Below are 22,129 nucleotides of genomic sequence, written 5' to 3'. Positions count from 1 at the left end.
CAGTGTGTGGCCTCAGTGCGGGATTCCTTGCATCTAAGCTGGCTTAGACTGTATCATGAAGTCAAGAAAGAGTTAAAGAACCAGTTCAAAACACTGGGCTCTCCCTCCAGTGATGTACCTGGCCAAACAAAAATATCAAAGGGCAGGGTTAAACTTCACATTTCAAGCATGTTTCCAGGGATGTGAAATTCAAAGTGTCATCAGTGGCATGGCTGACAGAGAAAAATCTTTAAAGAGTGTCAGCAGCTCTTGAATAATCTTCTTACTGTAGCTTCCATCATCATGGATGGAATGCTGTGAAATGTAGAGGATCTGGCAAATGTAATTGTCTGGTGATAAATTAGATTTAAAAAAATGAAAAAATTAGTCATGTAGACTTGGTCTTGAACAGTCCATTGTTTTATTACCATGTACCCCACTAACCACTTAAAAAATGTCTTCACTAATTGTTTATTTTTGCTTATCGAATTTGAAGGACCTAACCACATAATAAAACTATTACCATAGTTGTTCCTCTTCTTTTCCCAGCACTGTCCACCTCCACCCCACAAGTACGCATCAGGGAAAGGATTCTACTTGTGTTCTTTTGCACATGAATGAATTTTTATTTGGCACATTGTTGTTTTCTTTTTCCTTTTTTTTTTTTCCCTCAGAATTCCCACTTCATAAAATGCTTTAAAAATATTTCTCAGGTCCTCATGGAGCAAAGTGATAAAAGTCCCCATAACAGAAAAAACCAACAATATCATAATCATAGCTACCCCTTGCCTTGTGGTGAATCGGGTATTATCTTTGAGCCCTATATATATGCTTCACAGCAATGCCATGAAGCTGGTATTCTAGTAGTAGTAGTGATGGTGGTAGTAGTAGCTGTAGTAGTATAGAAGAAGCAGCCGAGGCGCAGGTGAACTTCCGTAGCTTGCTAAGTGCCCACAGGTCACACAGGGAGTGGAGACAGGATTTAAACCTAAGCAGGTTTGCTCCATTACTGCCTTGATTTCCATAAAAAGTAAGAGACAAAACAAAAAAAAAAAAAAAAAAAAGAGAGGGGGAGGTTTTCAGCTTTGTTGTCTGCATTGGATAATCTGCTTCACAGAACTTAAATTGTTACTAGATTCTGACCATAGAGGATCTGGAAGGGGAAAAAAAATGAAGAGATTGATGCTTTGGGGGAAAAACATCCAATTGATTAAATTTGATAAGCAAGAGAGCCTAGGTTTTAGTTAGGCAGTCTTCAGAGCCAGAAAGAAAAGATAAAAGTTTCCATTAGCTTTGGGCTGCTTTCAGATGTGAAATTTTTAGCCAACAATCATAGATAATCTTGATCACGAAGAAGATGGAGAGGCAAGGGATTGAACATCCACTGTGGCTCCCGTCGAATATTTAAAAGCTCGGATTTCGGAGTGACTTGGAGGAAATTGGAAAGCGGAGCCAGTGACCGAGGAGGACTATAAAAAAGAATCAAGAGAATGAGGACCTGAAAGAGTAGCAGATTCAGGGCTTTAAAGCTCCCAATGTTGAGACCACAGACAAAATTTTAACGGAAACAGAAATGACGTCACTGCGAGCTCAGGACCAGAACAGATAGACTAATACTAACAGGCAGGCAGTACTCCTCAACTCCTATTACACTTTTGTCCTTTCTAGACAAGGAGGTCGATCTTCAGCCTGGGAAGAGTAGAGCAAATACTTGTAAGAGGAAATTGAAACTCAAGATAGGTGAACTGATTGTGCGAGAGCGCAGGGCGGCTCTGAATGAGTTCAGCTCCTCTGGCCAGCGTGAATTCCATCCTGGGGCCAAGCGGACTTCTGCAGCCTGCCTGTAATCTGAAGAATTGTGGAGAAGAAGGGCATCACTAAATGGATCAGGGATGGGATCATGTCCAATTAAAAGCCAAGCAAAAAACAAAATCCAAGAAAGTATAGTTTCCAGAGGAAAGAATAGAGAGCCCGAGCCCCATGCTGACCTGGGGCAAAATTCTGGAACCAGTAATTACAAAAAGATGGCTTGCAGATTCAATTTTCACATGTACATGGTAGCTAGGCGACAGCAGGAGATTGTTAAAAGTGGAAAAAATAATTGTTCCTTTATTGCTTTTTGTTGCTCGGTTCTTAGACTGCAAGGCTAGGGCCGACAGGTATGCTGTGCCTGGAATCCAGAAAGGTTTCAGGAGGGAGGTGGGGGCTGGCCGTGTGGCCACTGCATGCCATGCAGGCACTTGTTTAGTGTACTGATTTATCCACCACATGTCTTGAAATTCTGTTTTAGTGAGTCGTGATTTAGACCCAGGATTCTGTAGTATAGGCTGGTGTTCCAGATTACTTGCTATTCTGGAGCAAGTTTGGGAATGCTGAGCCGTAGCAGACCCCCGTGAGTGGATTTATGTTGTCTTCCTAGTGTTGATACTATTACTCATGGCTAATGCATTGAATAACCACGTGCCAGACACTACCCCAAGTGCTCTACTCACATGATCTCGTTTAATCCTCACCCCTGCCCAATTAGTAGGTGCTGCCTTTATGGTACCTCTTGTCCAGATGGGGAACTGTGACCTCTCTGAAGTCTCACAGACACTAAGTGACGGGGCCGGTTTCAAATTCGGGAAGTCTGGCACTTTGAAAGTTCACACTCCGCACCACTCAGCTGGTAGCCCCTCTTCAAAGCCCGCCTTAAGGCTTCGGGTTGGTGGGAAGGGTGATGTCTGGGCAGGAGTCACGCCCTGTCTTTAGTACCTGAGTAGCATGGTTATGTAGACATTGGGGTGTCTCAGACTTTCTTGATGCAGAGAGCTGGGGCAGGGGGTGATGTGACTAAATCTAGGTGGAATTATTCATTTATCACGATCAAATCTGGGAAGGGTAAATGTAAATTGCTGCCCCTTGAGGCCCCAAATCAGCAAAGATCCTGGAAGCCATGACTTAATACTTTTCTGGTAAGAAAAGATCAGGGTTGTTTGGGTTGTCTACAAGCTCCTTATAAATCAACGAGCCTTTGTCTACGCTGTACCTTTTGCCTAGAATGCCCTTTCCTGCTTCCTCCTCTTTCTCCTGGCAAATTTTTAATCATCTTTAAAGACAGAGCCTAAATGTCACTTCGGCTATGGAGTCTTCTTTGATTTCTACAGGCAGATTTATCATCCCATTCTTTCTGCTTCTTTAGCACTTTGTTCCTGGTGTTATAATTTTGTGATTATCTTTCTTAGTTTGTGCCACCCAAGTTCACAGTCACTCAGCTGGAAACGTGGGGGAGGGCATCATTCCCTTCCTCCCTCCCTTCCACTCTGAATCCCTGCCCTTACTAAGCCTCTCAGCTTTAACTGTCCACATACCGATACAATCTGCCCCCTCCTTGTTCCTGCAGCCCCTGTCCAACGCAAGTCTGTGTCCCCACACTCATACCCCAGCTGTCACTTGTCAGAGCCCCCCCCCCCAATTTTCCCACGAAGCATCAGAGACTTCTCTATCAAATGCAATCTGCCTGTGCTTAAAATCTGTGCCTGACTCCTCACAGCCAACAGGATAACCCTAAGCCCGAAACCATTTATAATCTAACCCTGTCTGACTCTCCATCCTCAACTTTTGACTTCCTGCCTTGCTTCTTGGACTCCAGTGACACTGAACTCATTGTAATTCCCCAGGCAGTATGCTGTTTCTTGCCGCCTTGTTCCAGCTCAACAGTGACCGCCTGGCATGGCTTCCCACCACCCCACACCTCCTGACTACTCCTGGGTTCTGCATGGGAGGCCCCCGGGCCCCTCTCCTGGGCTCTGTAGGTCTCTACCTCCTGGTCACCACTTCTATTGCAGTTACTTCTTTATTTTGCTCCCACATTGAGCCCTGAGCTTCTTATAAAGGCAGTGAGGGTATCTGGTTTTGTTTCCATTGGCAAATAGATCTCAGTACGAGTTTCTGGAAAGAAATTGTGTTATAATTATTTGTTCTCCTTGGAAAGACTGTAGAGTAAGTAACTTGCCCCTTCTTCTTTCTAGATGTGAGGTCTTGAGTATTTTACCACTCCTCTGAGTGAGAACCTGTTTGCTCATGTGTAAAATGAGAATAATTTCACTGCCCCCCCCCCCCAAGGACTCTTGTGAGAATTAGTTGAGATAGTGATGTTTTATAAATCTTAGCATGCCATTCCAGAGATTGTGGACTACAGCCCTGATGTTCATTCTTGTATGGTCAAGAATGACTTTCATGTTTTTAAAAATGCTTTTAGAAAGTCAAAAGAAGGATGTTTTTGCCACTCGAAAATTAGATGAAATTCAGATTTCAGTGTCTATAAATAAAATTTTATTTGAATGAATAGAGCCGTGTTCATTCATTTCCCATTGTCTGTTACTGCTTTTGCATTGCAACAGCAGAACTCAGTTTCAACAGAGTTACTGTGGCTTGTCGAACCTCAAATATTTAGTATCTGGCCCTGTATAGAAAAATGTTTGCTGACCCCTACCTTATTCAAAAATTAGGAAAATGTGTGTGATTCACAACCTTCTCCTTGTACCACAGAGTACTTTTTGAGGGAAAGGTTTCTTTCTTTAAACTTTTAGAGCTTCATCCTGGGTCCACAGAGTGACCCGTTAATGTGGGGCAAGCCACACATGCCACAGTGGCATGGCTTTGGTTTTCTGAAAAGTAGGATGTTCCAATAAGAGTATGTGGACCGTTTGAAAAGACAGTGAACTTCCCACTACTGGGGTAGTTAAAGGGTAGATGGACACCCAGTTTTCATGGGTTGCTAAGGAACAGGGTGTCTTGCACTTGGTGCTATGACGCTTTGGGCTGGATAATTCTCGGTGGTGGGTGCTGTCCTGTGTATTGTGTGTTTAGCAGCATCCCTGGCCTTCAGTCACTACAAGCCAGGAGTACCCCCTTCCCCAGCTGCAACAATCAAAAATGTGCCCATACATTTAATAATTTTTGGAGCCTGTTTTTAAGAAAAAAAACACACACACATTATAGAATAGCAGCATGTTATGTGACAAATCCATTTTGTCTTGGGAAGAAGAATTTAGAAAAGTTTTAGTTGTTAAAAGTGCGTATGGAAATCTCATAAAGTGGAACACCTGGTTGGCTCAGTGGTTGAGTGTCTGCCTTTGGCTCAGGTCATGATCCCAGGATCCTGGAATGGAGTTCTGTATCAGACTCCCCAGAGGGAGCCTGCTTCTCCCTCTGCCTATGTCTCTGCCTTTCTCTGTGTCTCTCATGAATAAATAAATAGAATCTTAAAAAAAGAGAGAAAATAAAGTAATATATGAACCCCATGGGTATTTAATGTTGGTAAAGCCAGTATGTGCTTTACCGACACGGTTTCAGAAATTCTCCCAGCCACCTAATGCAGGTAGGCCCCCTTTCCTGATAAGCAGAGCAGAGAGGTTGAGCAAAGGATAACATGTTGAGGACAGGGCAGCTCGGGTGGCTCAGCGGTTTATCGCCTCCTTCAGCCCAGGGTGTGATCTTGGAGACCAGGGATCAAGTCCCACATCGGGCTCCCTGCATGGCTCCTGCTTCTCCCTCTGCCTGTGTCTCTGCCTTTCTCTCTCTGTGTGTCTCTCATGAATAAATAAAAACAATCTTAAAAACAAAAACAAAAACATGTTGAGGACAGAAATTCCCTCCACTGAAATAAGATAGAAACTCAGAAGTGAACATACCCAGTAAAATCCTGATGGACTTTATTTGGCCTTGAAATTCCATTCCTGTGAATTTGCATGAGGAGCATGTTGTTGCTCATTCTTCCACCTTAGGGCAGATCCACTGGAAAACAAAACAGTAGCAGTAGAACTAAAGAGAAGGTTACGGTTTTCTGCTAGTTTTTAGACTTTATGGATCTCTGGGTGCTGAGCCAGGTGCACGCTGCCTGAATGGCCATGTTGGAATGTGACCCCTGTCTACTGCATGCTGCCCCTCCAGAGCTCTGCTCCCACCTTTCCTCAATTGGAACCCTGCCACGGTCTCCCTTTGCAGAAACCTGGGCTGGAGGTGAAGAGGCCGACTTCTAACCCGTCAGTGGGACACAGATTTACAACACATCGGTCCATTTTATATGGTGAATGGGGGAGTTCTCTTCAGTTGTTTTGGTTAGCTAAAAGCTTTTACTTATCGAGTGCCTGCTGTTTGCCAGGCCCAGTACAAGCGCCTGGATATTTCCAGCTGGCAAGAATCAAAGTAGCATCCAGTGTCCCAAATGTGATGGGTGTTGGAAGCCCTACCCCTTACTTCTTACTTATCCCCTAATATTTTCTCTCTATTATGAAATACATAGTGTGTACACGATAAATGAGGAATAATAATAGTTTGTACCCATGTTCCTGTGCATATCTTCACATTTTACTGTACATTCTTTTTGGAAGAAAGGACTTATTACAAGTAAAATCAAAGCCGCCTGCCTGTACGACCCTTGATGCCTTTCCTATCTTGCCCTCCCCGGGGTTAGCTGCTGTCCTGTTTGGTGTTTATCACTACCTTGTGCGTTTTTATATTCTGCTTTATATGTGCCAGTAACTTCACGTCATCTTATAGACATCTTCATGTCTATACAAAAAGTATTAAACTTTATAAAAATGAAGCCATCCATCATGCTTTTAATTTTTTTTGCAAGATTTATGCTACAGAGTGCTTTGTCTAATAGTTTTGCATAAACAGATTTCTGAAATTAACCAAAAAATAATAGTCAGCCCTAGGTTGATTTATAATTGAATTTCTCTTGCAGTGTTGCATGGATGTTAAGAAAACTGGCTACTTGTTAGTTTGTTTGTTTGTTTGGAGATGGAACCCTGTGCATAAATGTAGCTCCAATTCTTCCTTTCTAATGTATTGAGTGTTCCTTTTTTTTTTTTTTTTTTTTTTTTTTTGGGCAATGTGAAAATTTTGAAGTTTAGGATGTTTAGGTAGTCTTCAGGTCCTGCTGTCATAACTGCTGCAATGAACATGTGAACATGCCTGTGTATATTGACTGGAGCACCCATAGGCGTTTCCCCAGGATTATACCTAGCATGTAGGCTAGGATAGATCCACATTCATCTTCACTAGAATTGTCCAAACTGCACTCCAGTTGTGCCTGTACCAGCTTCCACTAACACCTACATGAGGGGGTGTATCCTTGACTTGATACAGTCCTTTCTTGCACATAAGAGGCTTAAAACTGTTTGCTAATTTAAGGCATCTGAACTATTATCTCACTGTTGTCCGAATACTTTTTTGAGATTGAATACTGGGTAATATTTAACGAAGTTCAAATTTACTTTTTTCTTTATTTTCCTAGATCTGAAAAGAACAGTTTAAATATTAGATTAGTGTGGATTTTTGTGACTTTAGTATTTGCAAAACTTCTCATGCATAATCCAGGTAGTCTTTTAATTGTGAAGCTGTGTGGTATTGCTTTGACAACTGCTTTCAGTTCCTTTATTTTCTGGGACTTCTTCCTCCTTCCCAATTTCTGATTCTCCTCACCACTGCGGGTTGCTCCTAATGCTGGCCCCGCAGCTATGGCAGTCCCTCTGGCAGCCTCTGTGCCCTCTGCTTCCTCCTGTCTTTGGATGCCCATGAGGGCAGGGTGAAGTGGTCTATAATTAATGTAAGCGCTGCACGAGTTCTGTTGAGTGCTGTGATGAGTCAGTAGGGCTGGAAGACAGTGACACTAACTTGGAGAGGTAAGTGGTTAGATGGCGCTTGGTAAGATTGAGTTCTTTTTTTTTTTTTTTTGGTATGATTGAATTCTAATCACACTGGGTAGTTAGCTGTGTATGTGATAATAGGAAGATGGCAAGAAAGGCTTTCTAATTTTTAAGTATAAAAAGAAAACAGTAGTATTAATCTTTATTTATATTTTTAGTGTGTCCCCTTCAAATCAGAGAAATATATACTTTTGATTGATTGGTTTTACCTGGTAAAAAAAAATACTGTATATTGTGCAGTTAAGTATATTGTAGTTTTGTCTTGAACAGGGTATATCAAAACAAACTTCGTAGCCAGAGAACTGGATGAGAGTATAAAAATCTATATACTGGAATGCATACATTTTTCTTGAAAAGTTAAGTTGGCCATGGTAATCTGTGGAGCCTAAAAACTAGTTGACTGGCCCTTACCTCCAGATCCACTTGAAAATTTCTCAATCACAGTGCCCATTTTAATGGAAATGTGCAGTCTTTAGAAGAACTTAGAATGTGTATTATTTAGATTTTACTGGACAAGACAAGTGGGATTTGTTTCTTCTACTCCAGTTATCAAAAAGATTAACCCTTTGCCCTCTACATTTTATTGTAACCGTTCGGAAACAATGGGGTTGTTTGTACAAGATAGCTGAAAAATTGAGGCTTTATGCCAAGTGGAATGTTTCTCAGTTGAAGGAGGTAGCAATCATTGCACACGTTTTTTTTCTTGTGTTGCAGGCGTCTGTAGAGGCTTCGGGTGAAATCGCATTATGCAAGACTGGATTTCCTGAAGATGTTTACAGTGCAGTCTTGTCCCAAGATGTGCATGAAGGACAGCCTCTTCTCAATGGTACTATCTCAGAAGATATATTTGTACATACAGTGTCTTTGCTCTTGAAACAAATTAGCCATTAAAAAGTCTCTAAATCATCTCTACTGTATAACAAGTATGAATTTTTCACAATCAGTATAATGAGACTGTAGGGACTTTATTTTAGGATTACAGAAGAGCTTATGAATCTCTTATGTACATAATTGGAAGCCTCCTAATCTCTTGAAAACTTCAGATTTCTTCCATTTTTAATTTATAGTAGAAACCATTGTGTAATTAATTTTCAGTTTTTTCTGCATATGTTTTACTAATTTGGAAGATATTTGCCAAACATCTGATTCTAACGGTTTTAGAAATTATTTACAGCAAAAATCCACTTAATATTTTGAATTTAAAAAATGAAGAAATTACTATGATATTATCTCTGATAAAACATATCAAACTTTAGTAATAGGTAAATTATAATGAATGACTTAGCAGGTTAAGTCTTGAGGCAAGAGCATGAGACCATATTTTCCTTATGACATCGTTTATAGAAATTATTAGATTGTTAATTTAGTTGTTAACATATGTGAATATCAAATACAGACACATCTCCTATTTAAATGTGGATCAAGTTCATTGAGGTAATCATGCCAGTAAGTCTAGATGAAATCTGAGATAGAACTCAGAGTATCCTAAGCAAAATAGAAAGCCCTTTCTTTTATCTCTAATTGAATGCAAATAAAATTTTGGTTAGTAGTATTTTCATGGACTTATTTATCATTACAGAAAATGTCATTGAAATGTGAAAGCAGGAAGAATTGATTAGTGAGTTGTATTTAGATTGTTATTCCCCACAAATCGTGCATATCTCTAAGGCTGTTTTAGAGAGCTCCTTTTAGAAAATCCGTGCAGCCTCAGCTAATTAATTTACACAGGGCTCTACCACACAGCCTTAATTGAAGTGTCTCTGCAGTACTGACAAACCTTAGTGGTATAATACTTAAGAATACCATAGACAGAGGACTTTGAAATGTAAATGGGCTCTTAGCTACTAAGGTTCTTTAGTGCAAGATTATCATTTTATTTTCATTTCTATTCTAATTGTGATTTGCTTATGTGTTCTTCCTGAAGTTGTTTTTTTTTAAAAGACATCTTTGTGCCCTTGCCTTAAAACATGGTATTTTAATGAGTAAATGTTAAATTAGTCTGTCTCCACACTGAATTCCTCATCTAGTGGGTAATGGTTGACATGATAGAGGTATAATTCAAATCAAAAGTGTAGATTCTGTTTAACTTACTGTGAGTCTTGGAGTTCTTCTGCACATTTGTCATTTTCTTTAAATCTGTGAATTATTGTGAGGTTTCCTAGGACCTATGTGACCAGTGAATATTATTTGAGTACTGAAAAAGACGTATTGATAACGCTTCTCTAGAATAACTCAGAGAAAATATGTCAGTGGGATTTGTTGCATTTTTGCAATTTATTTCTGAGATTCATTTTTAAATGGATAATTCATTCTCCTAGTCTCTTTTCCTAAAAGCTCTTTACAAATCAACACGTGGCCTGTCATTAGAAACCACTGATTTAAGATGAGGTACACTGGCATGTTGAATGGTTTTGAAAATGAAAGCCTGTTTTCTAATTATTAGGTAATGCCGGAAAGAGTAGAAATTGGGCATAGTTGCTTGCCAGGGTCTTTTCAGTATAACCTAGAAACTGGGATTTTGCTAGTGCTATAAATGTGAAAGATTCAAACTACTTTTAACTTTGTGCTCTACCTATCATCGAGAGAAGTGCATATCACAGTCTCTGATAGAACTTAGATGCTTTGGTATGCCTAATTGTTACCTTGTTTATCATTACGCTTTCTTTTTTTCAAACCATTTCTCCCACACCATTACTTTTCTCTTTATCATTCATAGAATATGCTAAAGGATGCCAGCGCCTGAAAGCTTAAAATATAAAGTTCAAAATATTGATTAGTAGAAAAAAATGTCTTTGGGTGAGGAAGAAAACTTATTACACAGGCTTTTGTGAAATATCCACTTTTTTTTTAAAGATTTTATTTATTTATTCTTGAGAGACACACAGAGAGAGAGAGAAAGAAAGAGAGAGAGAGGCAGAGACACAGGCAGAGGGAGAAGCAGGCTCCATGCAGGGAGCCCGACATGGGACTCGATCCCGGGTCTCCAGGATCATGCCCTGGGCCGAAGGTGGCGCTGAACCGCTGAGCCACCAAGGCTGCCCTCCACTTTTTTTCTTTAAAGAGTGTTTTGGCCAGTTATATTTCCTTTGGAGAATTGTTACTTAAAAGGATTATATAGGGCAACCCTGGTGGCCCAGCGGTTTGGCTCCTGCCTTTGGCCCAGGGCATGATCCTGGAGACCCGGGATCAAGTCCCGTGTCGGGCTCCCTGCATGGAGCCTGCTTTTCCCTCTGCCCGTGTCTCTGCCTCTCATTCTCTCTCTGTGCCTCTCATGAATAAATAAATAAAAAATAAATAAAATCTTAAAAAAAAGGATTATATATTTTTGCCTCTTATATCTTTTTGGAGTTTTTAGTGGGCTATTAACCCAAAGGTGCATCTGTCCACTGAACCCAAATACTATGCCATGACTATGTTCATGAGTTCTGTGCACTGTAGTAAGTTCATTTACCTTGCATATACTAAATCTAGAAGGGATCTATTGTTAGGCCCACCACTTTTGTCAGGTTTTGTGATTTATGGTGTTTAAGGAAAGAATTGTACATGAGACATATACAATAATTCTCTAAGGCATTTGCCTAATGGCATGTTCTACTGTATTTTTTAAAAGATTTTATTTATTTATTCATGAGAAACAAAGAGACATAGGCAGAGGGAGAAGCAGACTCCCTGCGGGGAGCCTGATACAGGACTTGATCCCAGGACCAGTGGATCACGACCTGAGCTAAAGGCAGCCACTCAACCACTGAGCGACCCAGGTGCCCCGAGTTCTACTGTATTAAAGTTTACTTTGAGTCTATAAACACCCACTGAAATCGTAATTCCATTACTCTTGATGTTTCCTCTGATTTCTCATTGATGACGTTTAGGGTTAGGGGAGCCCAACAATATATTTAGTATGGTTTCAAAAGATACATCCCTGGCACACTAGTCCTTGTACCGAACTTGGACATTTTTGTGTAGAGGTGTCATGAATGATGATAATTTTTCAAAAAATAAAACAGCATGATCTTCATGAAAGTGCTTGGATAACATCAAGCATTAGATGAAAATATAACTTGGTATTGGTCATGTTAGTGAAGCCAAGTAGAAGACGCATAAAAATGTCAAAGCTGGGCTGTAGTGTGGAGAGCATCTTTTCCTCCCATCTGTCTTTTGTGTTTTGCTGTTGTGATGAATTTTATAAAAAGACCCAATGAACTACTTCTGTCCTTCCAGTTTCTCTTCCGGGTGTCATCGGTATGTCTTCTATAACATCATAAATAAAAATGTATTTTACGATCAACCTTTACATTGCATGTGATACCACGTTGAATATTTCCACTCTTTTGAGAATAGTTCAGTATTAAAAAATGTCCATATAGACCTTTGTTCCATTTTGTTAGCAGAACCAGATTTTCTTAACTGGGCCTCTATTTTTGCACTTCCAGGTTGTTTCCAATTTTTCTCTCTTACATATAGTGCTGCTATGGAGATGCTTTTTTAGAGAACTTTGATTTTTCTTTAGGGATATTTTTTGGAGAGTTTATGCTCAAAAGTAGAATTACTAGGCCAAAGGGAACTTAGACTATTGACAGTAATTTTTTTTTTTTTAACATTTTTGTAGGACACTTCTTTCCAAGGCTAAAAGTATGTTAGTTCTTTTCTACATCTTCATGGCCATTTAATTCTGTAATTTTTTCATTTTTTCTATTTCCCCTCAAGTGAAAAACATTCCTTTTTTTATCCTGTGGTATTCTCTGTGTTTGCCTTTATAAGTTAGGATCAGTTGTAATATGTTGGGATACTCATTTTTACCTTGTATTTTTCTGTTCCACTTGAAAAGTATTTATACCACCTCCCCTAATTTAGCAGATAAGCAAATTGATGCTTAGGGAGATTATAGGCTTTTCCCGTGATTATACAGCTCATTAGATGGGTAGCTGAGGATCTGGGGTTAAAATCCAGGTTTTCTTTTTTCTTTTTTAAAGATTTTATTTATTTGAGTGAGAAAGAGGGGGGGGCACAAGTGGGGGACAGAGGCAGAAGAAGAGGGAGAAGCAGACTCCCCACTGAGCAGGAGCCCCACATGGGGCTCCATCAATTGCAGAACCCTGAGATCATGACCTGAGCAGAAGGCAGATGCTTAACCGACTGAGCCACCCTAGTGCCCCAGAACTTGGGTTTTCTGATTCCTAATTTAATTCTGGTGATAGTGATGATTAAAATGCAGAATAAAATGTTATGGCATAACCCAGGAAAGAGTGAGAGCTAACAACTGGCCAGGTGTCTTGTGACAAGTTCATCTTAGAGCCGGTCTTCTATATTCCCACTTCACACCATGACTTGTGTGTTACTAGACATGCTTGGAAATTGGTAACAACAAGGAAAGCAGAGTTCCCTATAATTAAAAAAAGACGTTTCAATTATTGTCACCACTCATATTTTGTGCATACTTGTTTACAAGCAGAAAAATTTAGGACTTTGAAAAATAATATTTAGCTTTTAGTATTTATCTTCTACTCCGCTGAACTAGAAAAATCTCTTGGGGTAGCATATTACCTGAAAATAAAATAACTGCGATCATAAATTTTCATTTTGTCACCAGCAGTGTATCTGACACTATGAAATAACAACCACACCGTGACATTGCAGAGAAGATCCAGGCTGTTTTTAGGGTGGAAGTCAAGAGTGATTTTCCTGTATGTTGCGCATTGGTGGTCTGCATGCTTTTTAGACATTTCACTAAGTAAACTCCTCCAACTCTGGTCAACATAAATAGCAACCTGCAATTACCAAGAATATTTTCAGTAATCCATTTATACTCACCAACTCTGGGCAGGACATGATGATTATTTTCAACTGGAGGGAATTTGATTTAGATTAGTTTACTTACTGATTGAGGCTTGTCTGCATTCACAAGCTCTGAGGAAGCTGTAGTGTATGGTATCTTTAGATGACAGTACTAAAATATTTTTTTATTACTTTAGCAGGACTTTACAACTGCACTTTTTTTTTTAACTGCACTACTTTTTAAATAAATATGAGTACTTTGTATATGTGTTATTGAATTGGGAAGCCATCTTTATTTTAAGTAGCTGGCTGTATTTGTGACTTGTATTAAATTGTGAAAACCTGGTTTTGCTTTAATTTTTTTTTAATTTTGACATGTATTTTTTTTTATTTTTTGTTATTGAATGTGTAAATGTTTTTAAATATTTGAAAGGCAGGTTTATAAACATCTTGTTTCTAAAGTTGGCTAGCCACTTGAACTTTACTGATTTCCAATGATTGTGGGAAGAGGACCAAGTACTGGGATTGTTCTCTTGGATATTATGATTAGCTCTAAGGAGTTACAAATGAAATACAGCCATGTGGATTCTCAGGGGTAGAGACCTTGTTTTAATATTGCGTGACAGTTTTTTTTTTTTTTTTTTAAAGAGCAATTAAGGGTGTAATAAGATCAACGTAAGAACTAAGAAATTTCATCCTTGTTTTCATCGTATCATTTAGACTTTATTTAATACCTGGAATTTTTTATATCCCTTTTGATGTATTTTAGGTCCATCTTTTTTAATGCAATGCTGCAAACCAAGATAAACCAGCTTGAGTGGTCACTTTTTTTTCCCTTAGTCCTTTAACAGTTATTTATAGCCTTCAGTGATTTGAAGTAGGTAAGGCCTGCTCTCTCACAAACTCACAACCAGTCTGCGTTAAAGAAAGTAAGTCACCATTCACATAGGCAAACATACTAGCAAGCAGGCAGTCAAGTGGTTTAAAATCTATCCTTCTAAGATCAGAGAGCCCATTTCTCATGGTCCCTTAGGTTCTCTAGTAAGCGTCTAGTAGGGAGTAAAAAATAGACACAGTAAATACATGGAATTTACTGTGTGTTAGATGCTGTAAATGCTATGGAGAAAAATAATGCAGAGAAGGGAAATAGGGAGAATGTGTGGTTCAGCATTTTAAATAGTATGCTTAGGGGAGGCATCACTGCATAAGAGATATTTGAGTAAGAACTGATGTTGGAGGAGATGGTCCAAGAGCTATAGATATCTGAGGGAAGAGCATTCAAAATAGAGCAAACATCAAGTGCAAGGGCCCTGAGGCTTCTAGGAGTGTGTCTGGAATGTTGAAGGAGCAGCAAGGAGCCTGGTATGATCCGTGTGGAGAGAAGAAGGGACAGATTAGTCAGGGATGACGTCTGGTGAGGTAAGAGCAATAATAGGCCACATTGTGTGGGGCCTTGTAAGGACTTTGGCTTTCACTATGAGGAGGTAAAAAATTATTAGAGGGCTTTCACAGAGGAAAGACACCATCTGGCTTTCAGAACAGTATCATTCTTGCAATTGTGTTCAGGAAAAACAAATGGGATAAGAGGGGACCAGGAGACCACTTAGGAGACTAGTGATGATGTCAGTGAGAATATACGGCAGCTTGGACCAATGTGGTAGCAGTAGAGGTAGGAGAAGAGTTGGATGCTGAATAGTTTTAAAAATAATTTATTGACATGAAATTCACATAATATAAATGTAACCATTTTAAAGTGAACCATTCAATGGAATTTAGTACATTTCAATGTTTTACAACCACCACCTCTGTCTAGTTCCAAATCATTTTCATCACTTCAAAGTAAAACTCCTTATCCATTAAGCATTTTCTCCCAAACCGTCTCCCTCCACCCAGTCCCATAAACCTTTTGTATCTGGCTTCGTTCATTTAGCATAATGTTCTGGAGGTTCATCCACTTTGTAGCATGTCAATACTTCATTCCTTGTTATGGCCAAATAGGAATCCATTATATGTACATATGTATGTACATGGTTTAAAAATTGTCTGTAAAATATTTACTTCTTCATTTGTTGATGAACATTGGGATGTTTTCACTTCTTGGCTGTTGTTAATAGAGCTGGTATGAACATCTGTATACATACACTTTTTTGAGTACCTATTTTCAGTTCTTTGGGGCATATCCCTGGGAGTGGGACTGCAGGGTCATATAGTAATTCTACATTTAACTTTTTGAGGAACTGCCAAACTGCTTTGCATAGCAGCTGCACCATTTTGCATGCCCAGTAGCAATATACAAGGATTCCAGTTTCTCCACATCCTCACCAAAACTTGTTATTTTCCATTTTTTTGATTGTAGCCATCCTAGTGGATGCAAAGTGTTACCTCTTTGTGGTTTTGATTTGCATTTCCCTAATGATTGCTGATATTGAGTATTTTTTCATATGTATCATTTGTGTCTCTTTTCCAGAGGAATGTCTGTTCAAGTCCTTTGCCCATTTTTAAATTGGATTGTTTGTTTTTTGTCTTTCCTTTGTTGGAATTTCTTATATATCCTGGATGCTAGACCCTCAACAGGTACATGATTGGCAAAGATTTTCTCCCATTCTCTAGGTTGTGTTTTCACCTTCTTGATCATGTCCGTTTATGCACAAAAGTTTTTAACTTTGATGAAGGCCAATTTATCTGTATTTTTCTCTTGTCGCTCTTGCTTTTGGTGTTGTATCTTAAGAATCCATTGCAAAATCCAAGGTCATGAAGGTTTATTCCATTGTTTCTTCTAAGATTTGTATGGTTTTAACACATATATAGGTCATTGACCCATTTTGAGTTAATTCTGGTATATGGTGTGAGATCAAAGTTCTAGTATATTCTCTGAATCTGTTTTAACAATAGAGCTGATGGGGTTTGATGGCTTGGATGGATGGTGTGTAAACAGAGTCAAGGATGACTCTTGGATGTTTTGTCTGAACGCTGGGAAGGATGTTTGTCACTGTGATGGAAAAGCTCAGGAACTTGGTTTGAAACTGTGGAGATGAATACCAGAGATGCCAGAGGGACATTTAAATACAGGTTTGGGGTTCAGTGGAGTAAGCTGGGCTGCCTAATGGGGAGTGCTAAGTATATAAACAGTAGGTAGAACCAGGATCCAGGCTGAAATCACTAAAGAGCCCAGTGTGAGGAAGAGAAAACCAACGAAAGTAAAGAAAAGGTTTCGTATCAAGAATTTGAGCACTCCAGTGTTAGGAAGTCAGGATTAAGGGGTGAAGTAGAGACTGAGAAAGAGTGGCCAGGGAGGTAGGATAAAAATCAGTAAGTGTGATGTCTTCAAAAGCATGTGAAGTAATGTGTTAAAGGGAGGGCATGATCATCTGTGCCAGATGCTGCTGTGGAGGATCAACTCAAATGAGGACTGGGAATTCACCACTGATAGCGCAACATGGAGTAACTAGTGTCATTGATTTGAGTGTGTTCAACAGTCAGGTGGAGGCGGGAAGCTGAATACAGATTGAGTTTTACTTTAAAAGGAAGAGAGAAGTTGGGTGATTATTGGAGAGAGAAGCAGGGTTAATCGAGGATATTTTTTTAAGAAGGGAGTGATGGGTTTGCATGATGACGGCACAGACTCGAGTGGGGGATGGTGATGGTGCTGAAGAGAGGAGCTAATTGCTATGACAATGTCACGGAGCCGACTAGAGAAATGAGATCAAGTGGGACTTAGAAACCTGTATTTATGACAAACTCCACAGATGTTTTTATGTACCTGCATTTGGGAACCACTCTAACACATTTTGTTGAGTCACTCCTAAAATGGTTTAAAATCCTTCATTTCAGCTTGATGATTTCATGTCAGCAGAAGGTTTGCTCTACAGAAATGGCAGATAGGATAAAAATGAAACCCTTGTGGTGTTCGATGATGTAAACAGTGTTTTCATTGCTGTAGCATCCTTGACAGATGGTTATCCAGTTTCTGCAAGAATACCACTGCTGTTCCCTTCCCCCAAATGAGGAGGAGATCACTCCCTTACAAAGTCTGCTCCGTCTTTGGAGAGCTCTAACTGTTAAAAAGTGGTTTCTTAAAAAGTTTAACTGGAGCATATGTTCCTAAATTTTTTACCCACTGGTGCCTGTCTAATCTTTTGGCACCATACAGAACAGCAAGTATATTCTCTTATGCTCTGAGGTCATTCATTTCATCATTTTTCATTCAACAAGTATTTCTGAGCATTTGTCATATGTCAGGCCTTTTTCCAGGAACAGGCAGTGGTGGTCAACAAGACAGCCGAAACCTCTATAGTAGGAACTTAACATGTAGAGGTCTTTCACAAACCTGAACACCATCACCTTGGTTCCTTGAATCTTCTCTGCCACAGCTAAGCATCAAGTGGTCTTTTAGGCGGTGTTTGAACATTCGGGTCTGCTCCCTCTTTTCAGTAGAGGAAACTGAGGTTCCCTCCACCACCGACCTCATACCTTCTGTGTCCTGCCCAGGCGGCAAGGGCATTCCTGCTTTTGGTATGGATGCGGCCCTTCTAGCGCAGCCCAGAGTGAACTTGGCATTGTTTCCCGCTGCATCATTCTTCTGTTGGCCTCTGTGAAGACTGTAGTTCACTAAAACTCCTGGGTGCTTTTCAGATGAACTGCGTACCATCTTGCACTTGTAAAATTGATTTTTGAACTCAAATGTTAGACCTGTAAGTTGATTCTTTTTTCAAAAAGGCCCTCATTTCAACATCATCTGGAGACCCCACTGGCAACCCAAACACATAGTAGCCTCAGAAATCAATGCCAGTACTTACTTTAAATCCTCATTTGAACAAAGGGTGTACGATAACATCTACAAGTTTTAGATGACAAAAGCTGCCAAATCGATGGAGTAAACCATACACACACACACACACACACACACACACACTTTAAATTATTAAATGACCAAAAGGGGGTTAATGAGTTGCAGCCTACAGCAACCTCAAGAGACATGATAAAACTGTATTTCAGTTCATGGCCTATGATTTTCTTAAATAAAATTTCTTAACATCAGGCATGAAGAAAAGGCCTGTTGTAGATGTATGAAGGTATAAATAACAAGGGATTTAGATCATCCCACTTACTACTGTTTCAGATTCCTACTGAAAAGTGAATTTCATTAACTTTAACAAAATATAAAAAATATATCTGTTTTCAAGAATGCATATATCTTTTAAATCACATCTAAGTTGTTACGAAGTTTCTGTTTCATCTTGGGGACTTCTATGCCAGGAAATAGTTGTCCCCTAAACTGGTAGAACATAGAACAAAGGTGAACCCATTATGGAAAATCCATTACATTTTCAAATTGAAAATTTGAAAATTGAATTGCACTCTTATTTTTTTGGTGGGGGAGGCCCTCAGTAACTTTGTGTTTTGAATCATGTCTTTGTAGGAGTTTCAGGTTTACTTCTTCAATTGTTCCTTGTTGAATCTTTTATAGAGCACTCTGGTTGGGATTTATTGAATTGTAAGAGAAAGTCACTGTCACCTTGACCTGTTATTTTTCCTTCTTCAGTGTGGATGAAGTTCCTTCTATGGATGCTTTACTTTGCTGTTGCTTTGGGGGAAAATGTCTTTTAAGGCTTTTTTCCCAAGTGGAATCTAGTTTTGATGCCAATATTCATAATCTAAGTTGTATCAAGAATGAAACCGAGAAAGCCGGCCACGTTTGGTGTTGTTAACACCAGGTCATGCATTTCCAATCCCCCCCTGTAGGAGCAGATCGTGTTTTGTGACAGTGTGTCATTTCACCTCATCTTGAGATTTCTGGTAGTATGAAGGAGTATCCCTTTATCAAAAGAACTCATCAGATTTTAATTGCACTGCCTATTAAATTGACTGTTACATGATTCTGTACTATTTATATACTTTTATTATTTCCAGTGTAACTTTTGTTCCTAGCATCTCTATTAAGAAGTACTGGCACTAACTCTTCCAAAGTTCTCTTATTTTAACTTTTTTTAAGCCAATCTCATTGTTTTTCAGATTTTGAGGTGTTTGAGGTTTGCCCTGGGGGGAGCTTGTTAAAATTCAAATTCTGAGCCCTATCCCAGATTTTGAAGTCTTAGTCCTAAGAACACGCATGCATGATAAGTGAACTCCAGGTGATCCAAATCGAGATGGTTTTCCACCAAATGGACATAGTTAGATTTAATATGTATATCCATGACAGAAATACAGATCAGATGGATTTTTAGAGAGATTACACCTAGGAGATTGCACATTACTTCCTCTTTTTTTTTTTTTTTTTTAATAGGGAAGCCTACTTTCTGTCTTTGGACAAATACTACCTGCATTTAAAATAGACATTGATGAAACCTTTGCTCATGTTAATGATTGATCAGAACATATATATATACACTATTATTATGTTTTTGTTTGTTTTTAAACATCTTGATATTTATTTCACCAGATGTTCAAATAAGGAAAATAGTAAATTCTAGTATAAAGTGTGAATGAATAACTAGACCAAGATTCTGCACTTACCTGGTTAAAAAACATTGATGGCAAAGAGAATGGCTCATAAGTTCTACTTCCAGTTAATTCCTACTGCTGAAATCTCCTCCTTTCTGGCTGCTTCATTTGCTTGCTGATATTGTGGTTTAACTAACGGTGTTTTTGTCCGGAGAAGAAGCACGGAGATAGTGCCTTTGATTTTCCTCTGACATCAGCTGGTTTTCCTGATGCTCTCCTTTTGCACTGACATTTGACTTTACTTAGCAGACTGGTTTTTTGTTTTTTGTTTTTGGGGTTTTTTTTAAAGATTTTATTTATTTATTCATGAGAGACACACAGAGAGAGAGGGAGAGGCAGAGACACAGGCAGAGGGAGAAGCAGGCTCCATGCAGGGAGCCTGATGTGGGACTTGATCCTGGGTCTCCAGGATCATGCCCCGGGCTGAAGGCGGCAGCCCATCAGACAGTTAAATTACATTCCAAAACCCTATGAAGGGGACACCTGGGTGGCTCAGTCAGTTAAGCATCTGCCTTTGGCTAGGGTCATGATCCCAAGGGTCCTGGGGTTGAGCCCTATGTCAGACTCCCTGCTTAACGTGGAGCCTGCTCTCCCTCTGCCTCTCCACCCCACTTGTACTCTCTTTCGCTGTCTCTCTCTCTTTCAAATAAATAAATAAAATCTTAAAAAAAAAAAAAACCCTACAAACAAGGGCCATCCCATTATTATTTTATCTATTATTTCAGAAATTCACTTTAAATTAACTATTCTGGATTAGCAGGTATTATGAATTTAAGAATGTGTGGATGTGGAAATTTTCAGAGCCTGGGAAGTCTTTGTGTTCTGTACTTCTATTAAACAAATATTTGTTTTCTGGCATGTGTAAGGAAGTCAGCGTGCATTGCTTTGGAAAAATGTCAGTGCCCAGCTATGACTTACTAGTTGTGGTGGTGGGGAAAATAGTTACAATCTGTGGGAATCACTTAAATTATAAATTATTCTGTGTAGGATCTCTGTGTGGTTTTCAAGGCCAAAAAGAATGGGCCACCTTAATGAAATGATCAGAGAAAAGATCTCAACAGCGCCGAATATTTGTTCTTCTAATTCCTTTGTGAAATTCAATCCTGCAGATTTTCGCATTATGCATATATGTAATTATTCCTTCAGTTCAGTCACTAAGATCTGCAGTGGCATCTTTTGTTGACTTGTCATCTATTCTGTTGATGCCGAAGACATTTAGTAAAGCATCTTGTTGCATTTATGTTGTAGGAAAATGGTCCCTTATGAGGTAATCTCACACTACTCAAACTGATAAAGCTCTGGTACAGTATTGTCGCTCCACTAATGATTAGCAAATTAGCAGCTAGCATGAATTCTCAGTCCATATTAGTGCCCTGTTGTCAGAGGTTTGGTACTCTTCCATTTAAATGTCCTAATTGTTTAACGCATCTCAAATAATAATTGTAATTTATCATTTTTCAGGCAGCCGTTTAAATAAACAAGGCAATTAAGAACAGATGCATTCTTTGTTTTGCTGGTTATTCATATATGATGTTTAGTAGTTGCAATATGGATTTCATCATTGCTATATTGAAATTTGTGAGAATTACCTTACCTTTGGCATTCACATTGGATTGTTATAAATGTGTTGTACTTGCATAGCTTTTTTTTTTTACTTGCATAGCTTTTTATACTTCTTCAGAAATTTAATAAATTTTATTTAGCTGCTGCAAACTCTGAGTCAAGTAGGACAAGGGGGTGCAGTAGAGGTATGTGGTAGGGGAACATTTCTATTTTCATTTAGTGAAATTGAGTTCACAGAGGTGAAGTGATTCACCTAGAATCATAAGATTAATAAGTGGCTGAATGTGGTCTGGATATTGTCTTCTGATTTCTGTCCATTATACGGTCCTTCTCCTCTACCTATGAGGTCAGTGCTTCTCATAAAAGCTGGTTCTGATGAGGCATGACATGTATCTTCAACTTCCCATCCCCCACTTGCAGTACTCTGCTACTTGTTTGGTGTTTGAAAATTCGTGTTGCCAGGACCCATTCATTTTACCATTCTTTTTTTTTTTTTTTTCCCCATGAATGATCACAAAACTTTACTCAGTTTCCTTGAGATATTAGTAAGTGTACCCAGGGTTCTACCTTTTTTGACTTTGAACATTCCATCCAGAATACTCTTATGCCATGAATGT

At 39.1% G+C, this 22,129-nt stretch overlaps 1 protein-coding gene across 1 annotated transcript in view; it reads left to right on the top strand.

The window, feature by feature from the left end:
* CDH2 (cadherin 2) overlaps nt 1-22,129 on the top strand; it is a 213,419-nt gene that overhangs the window by 21,099 nt on the left and 170,191 nt on the right. The window contains exon 2 of the mRNA XM_077900337.1: nt 8,391-8,502. Within this exon, the coding sequence (XP_077756463.1) occupies nt 8,391-8,502 (112 nt within the window). The remainder of the gene's footprint in view (nt 1-8,390; nt 8,503-22,129) is intronic.

This window comes from Canis aureus, chromosome 6 (genome assembly GCF_053574225.1).
Source record: "Canis aureus isolate CA01 chromosome 6, VMU_Caureus_v.1.0, whole genome shotgun sequence".
Taxonomy (NCBI): Eukaryota; Metazoa; Chordata; class Mammalia; order Carnivora; family Canidae; genus Canis; species Canis aureus.
Note: the sequence above shows the minus strand (reverse complement) of the source record. Positions and strands in the feature narration are given on the sequence as shown.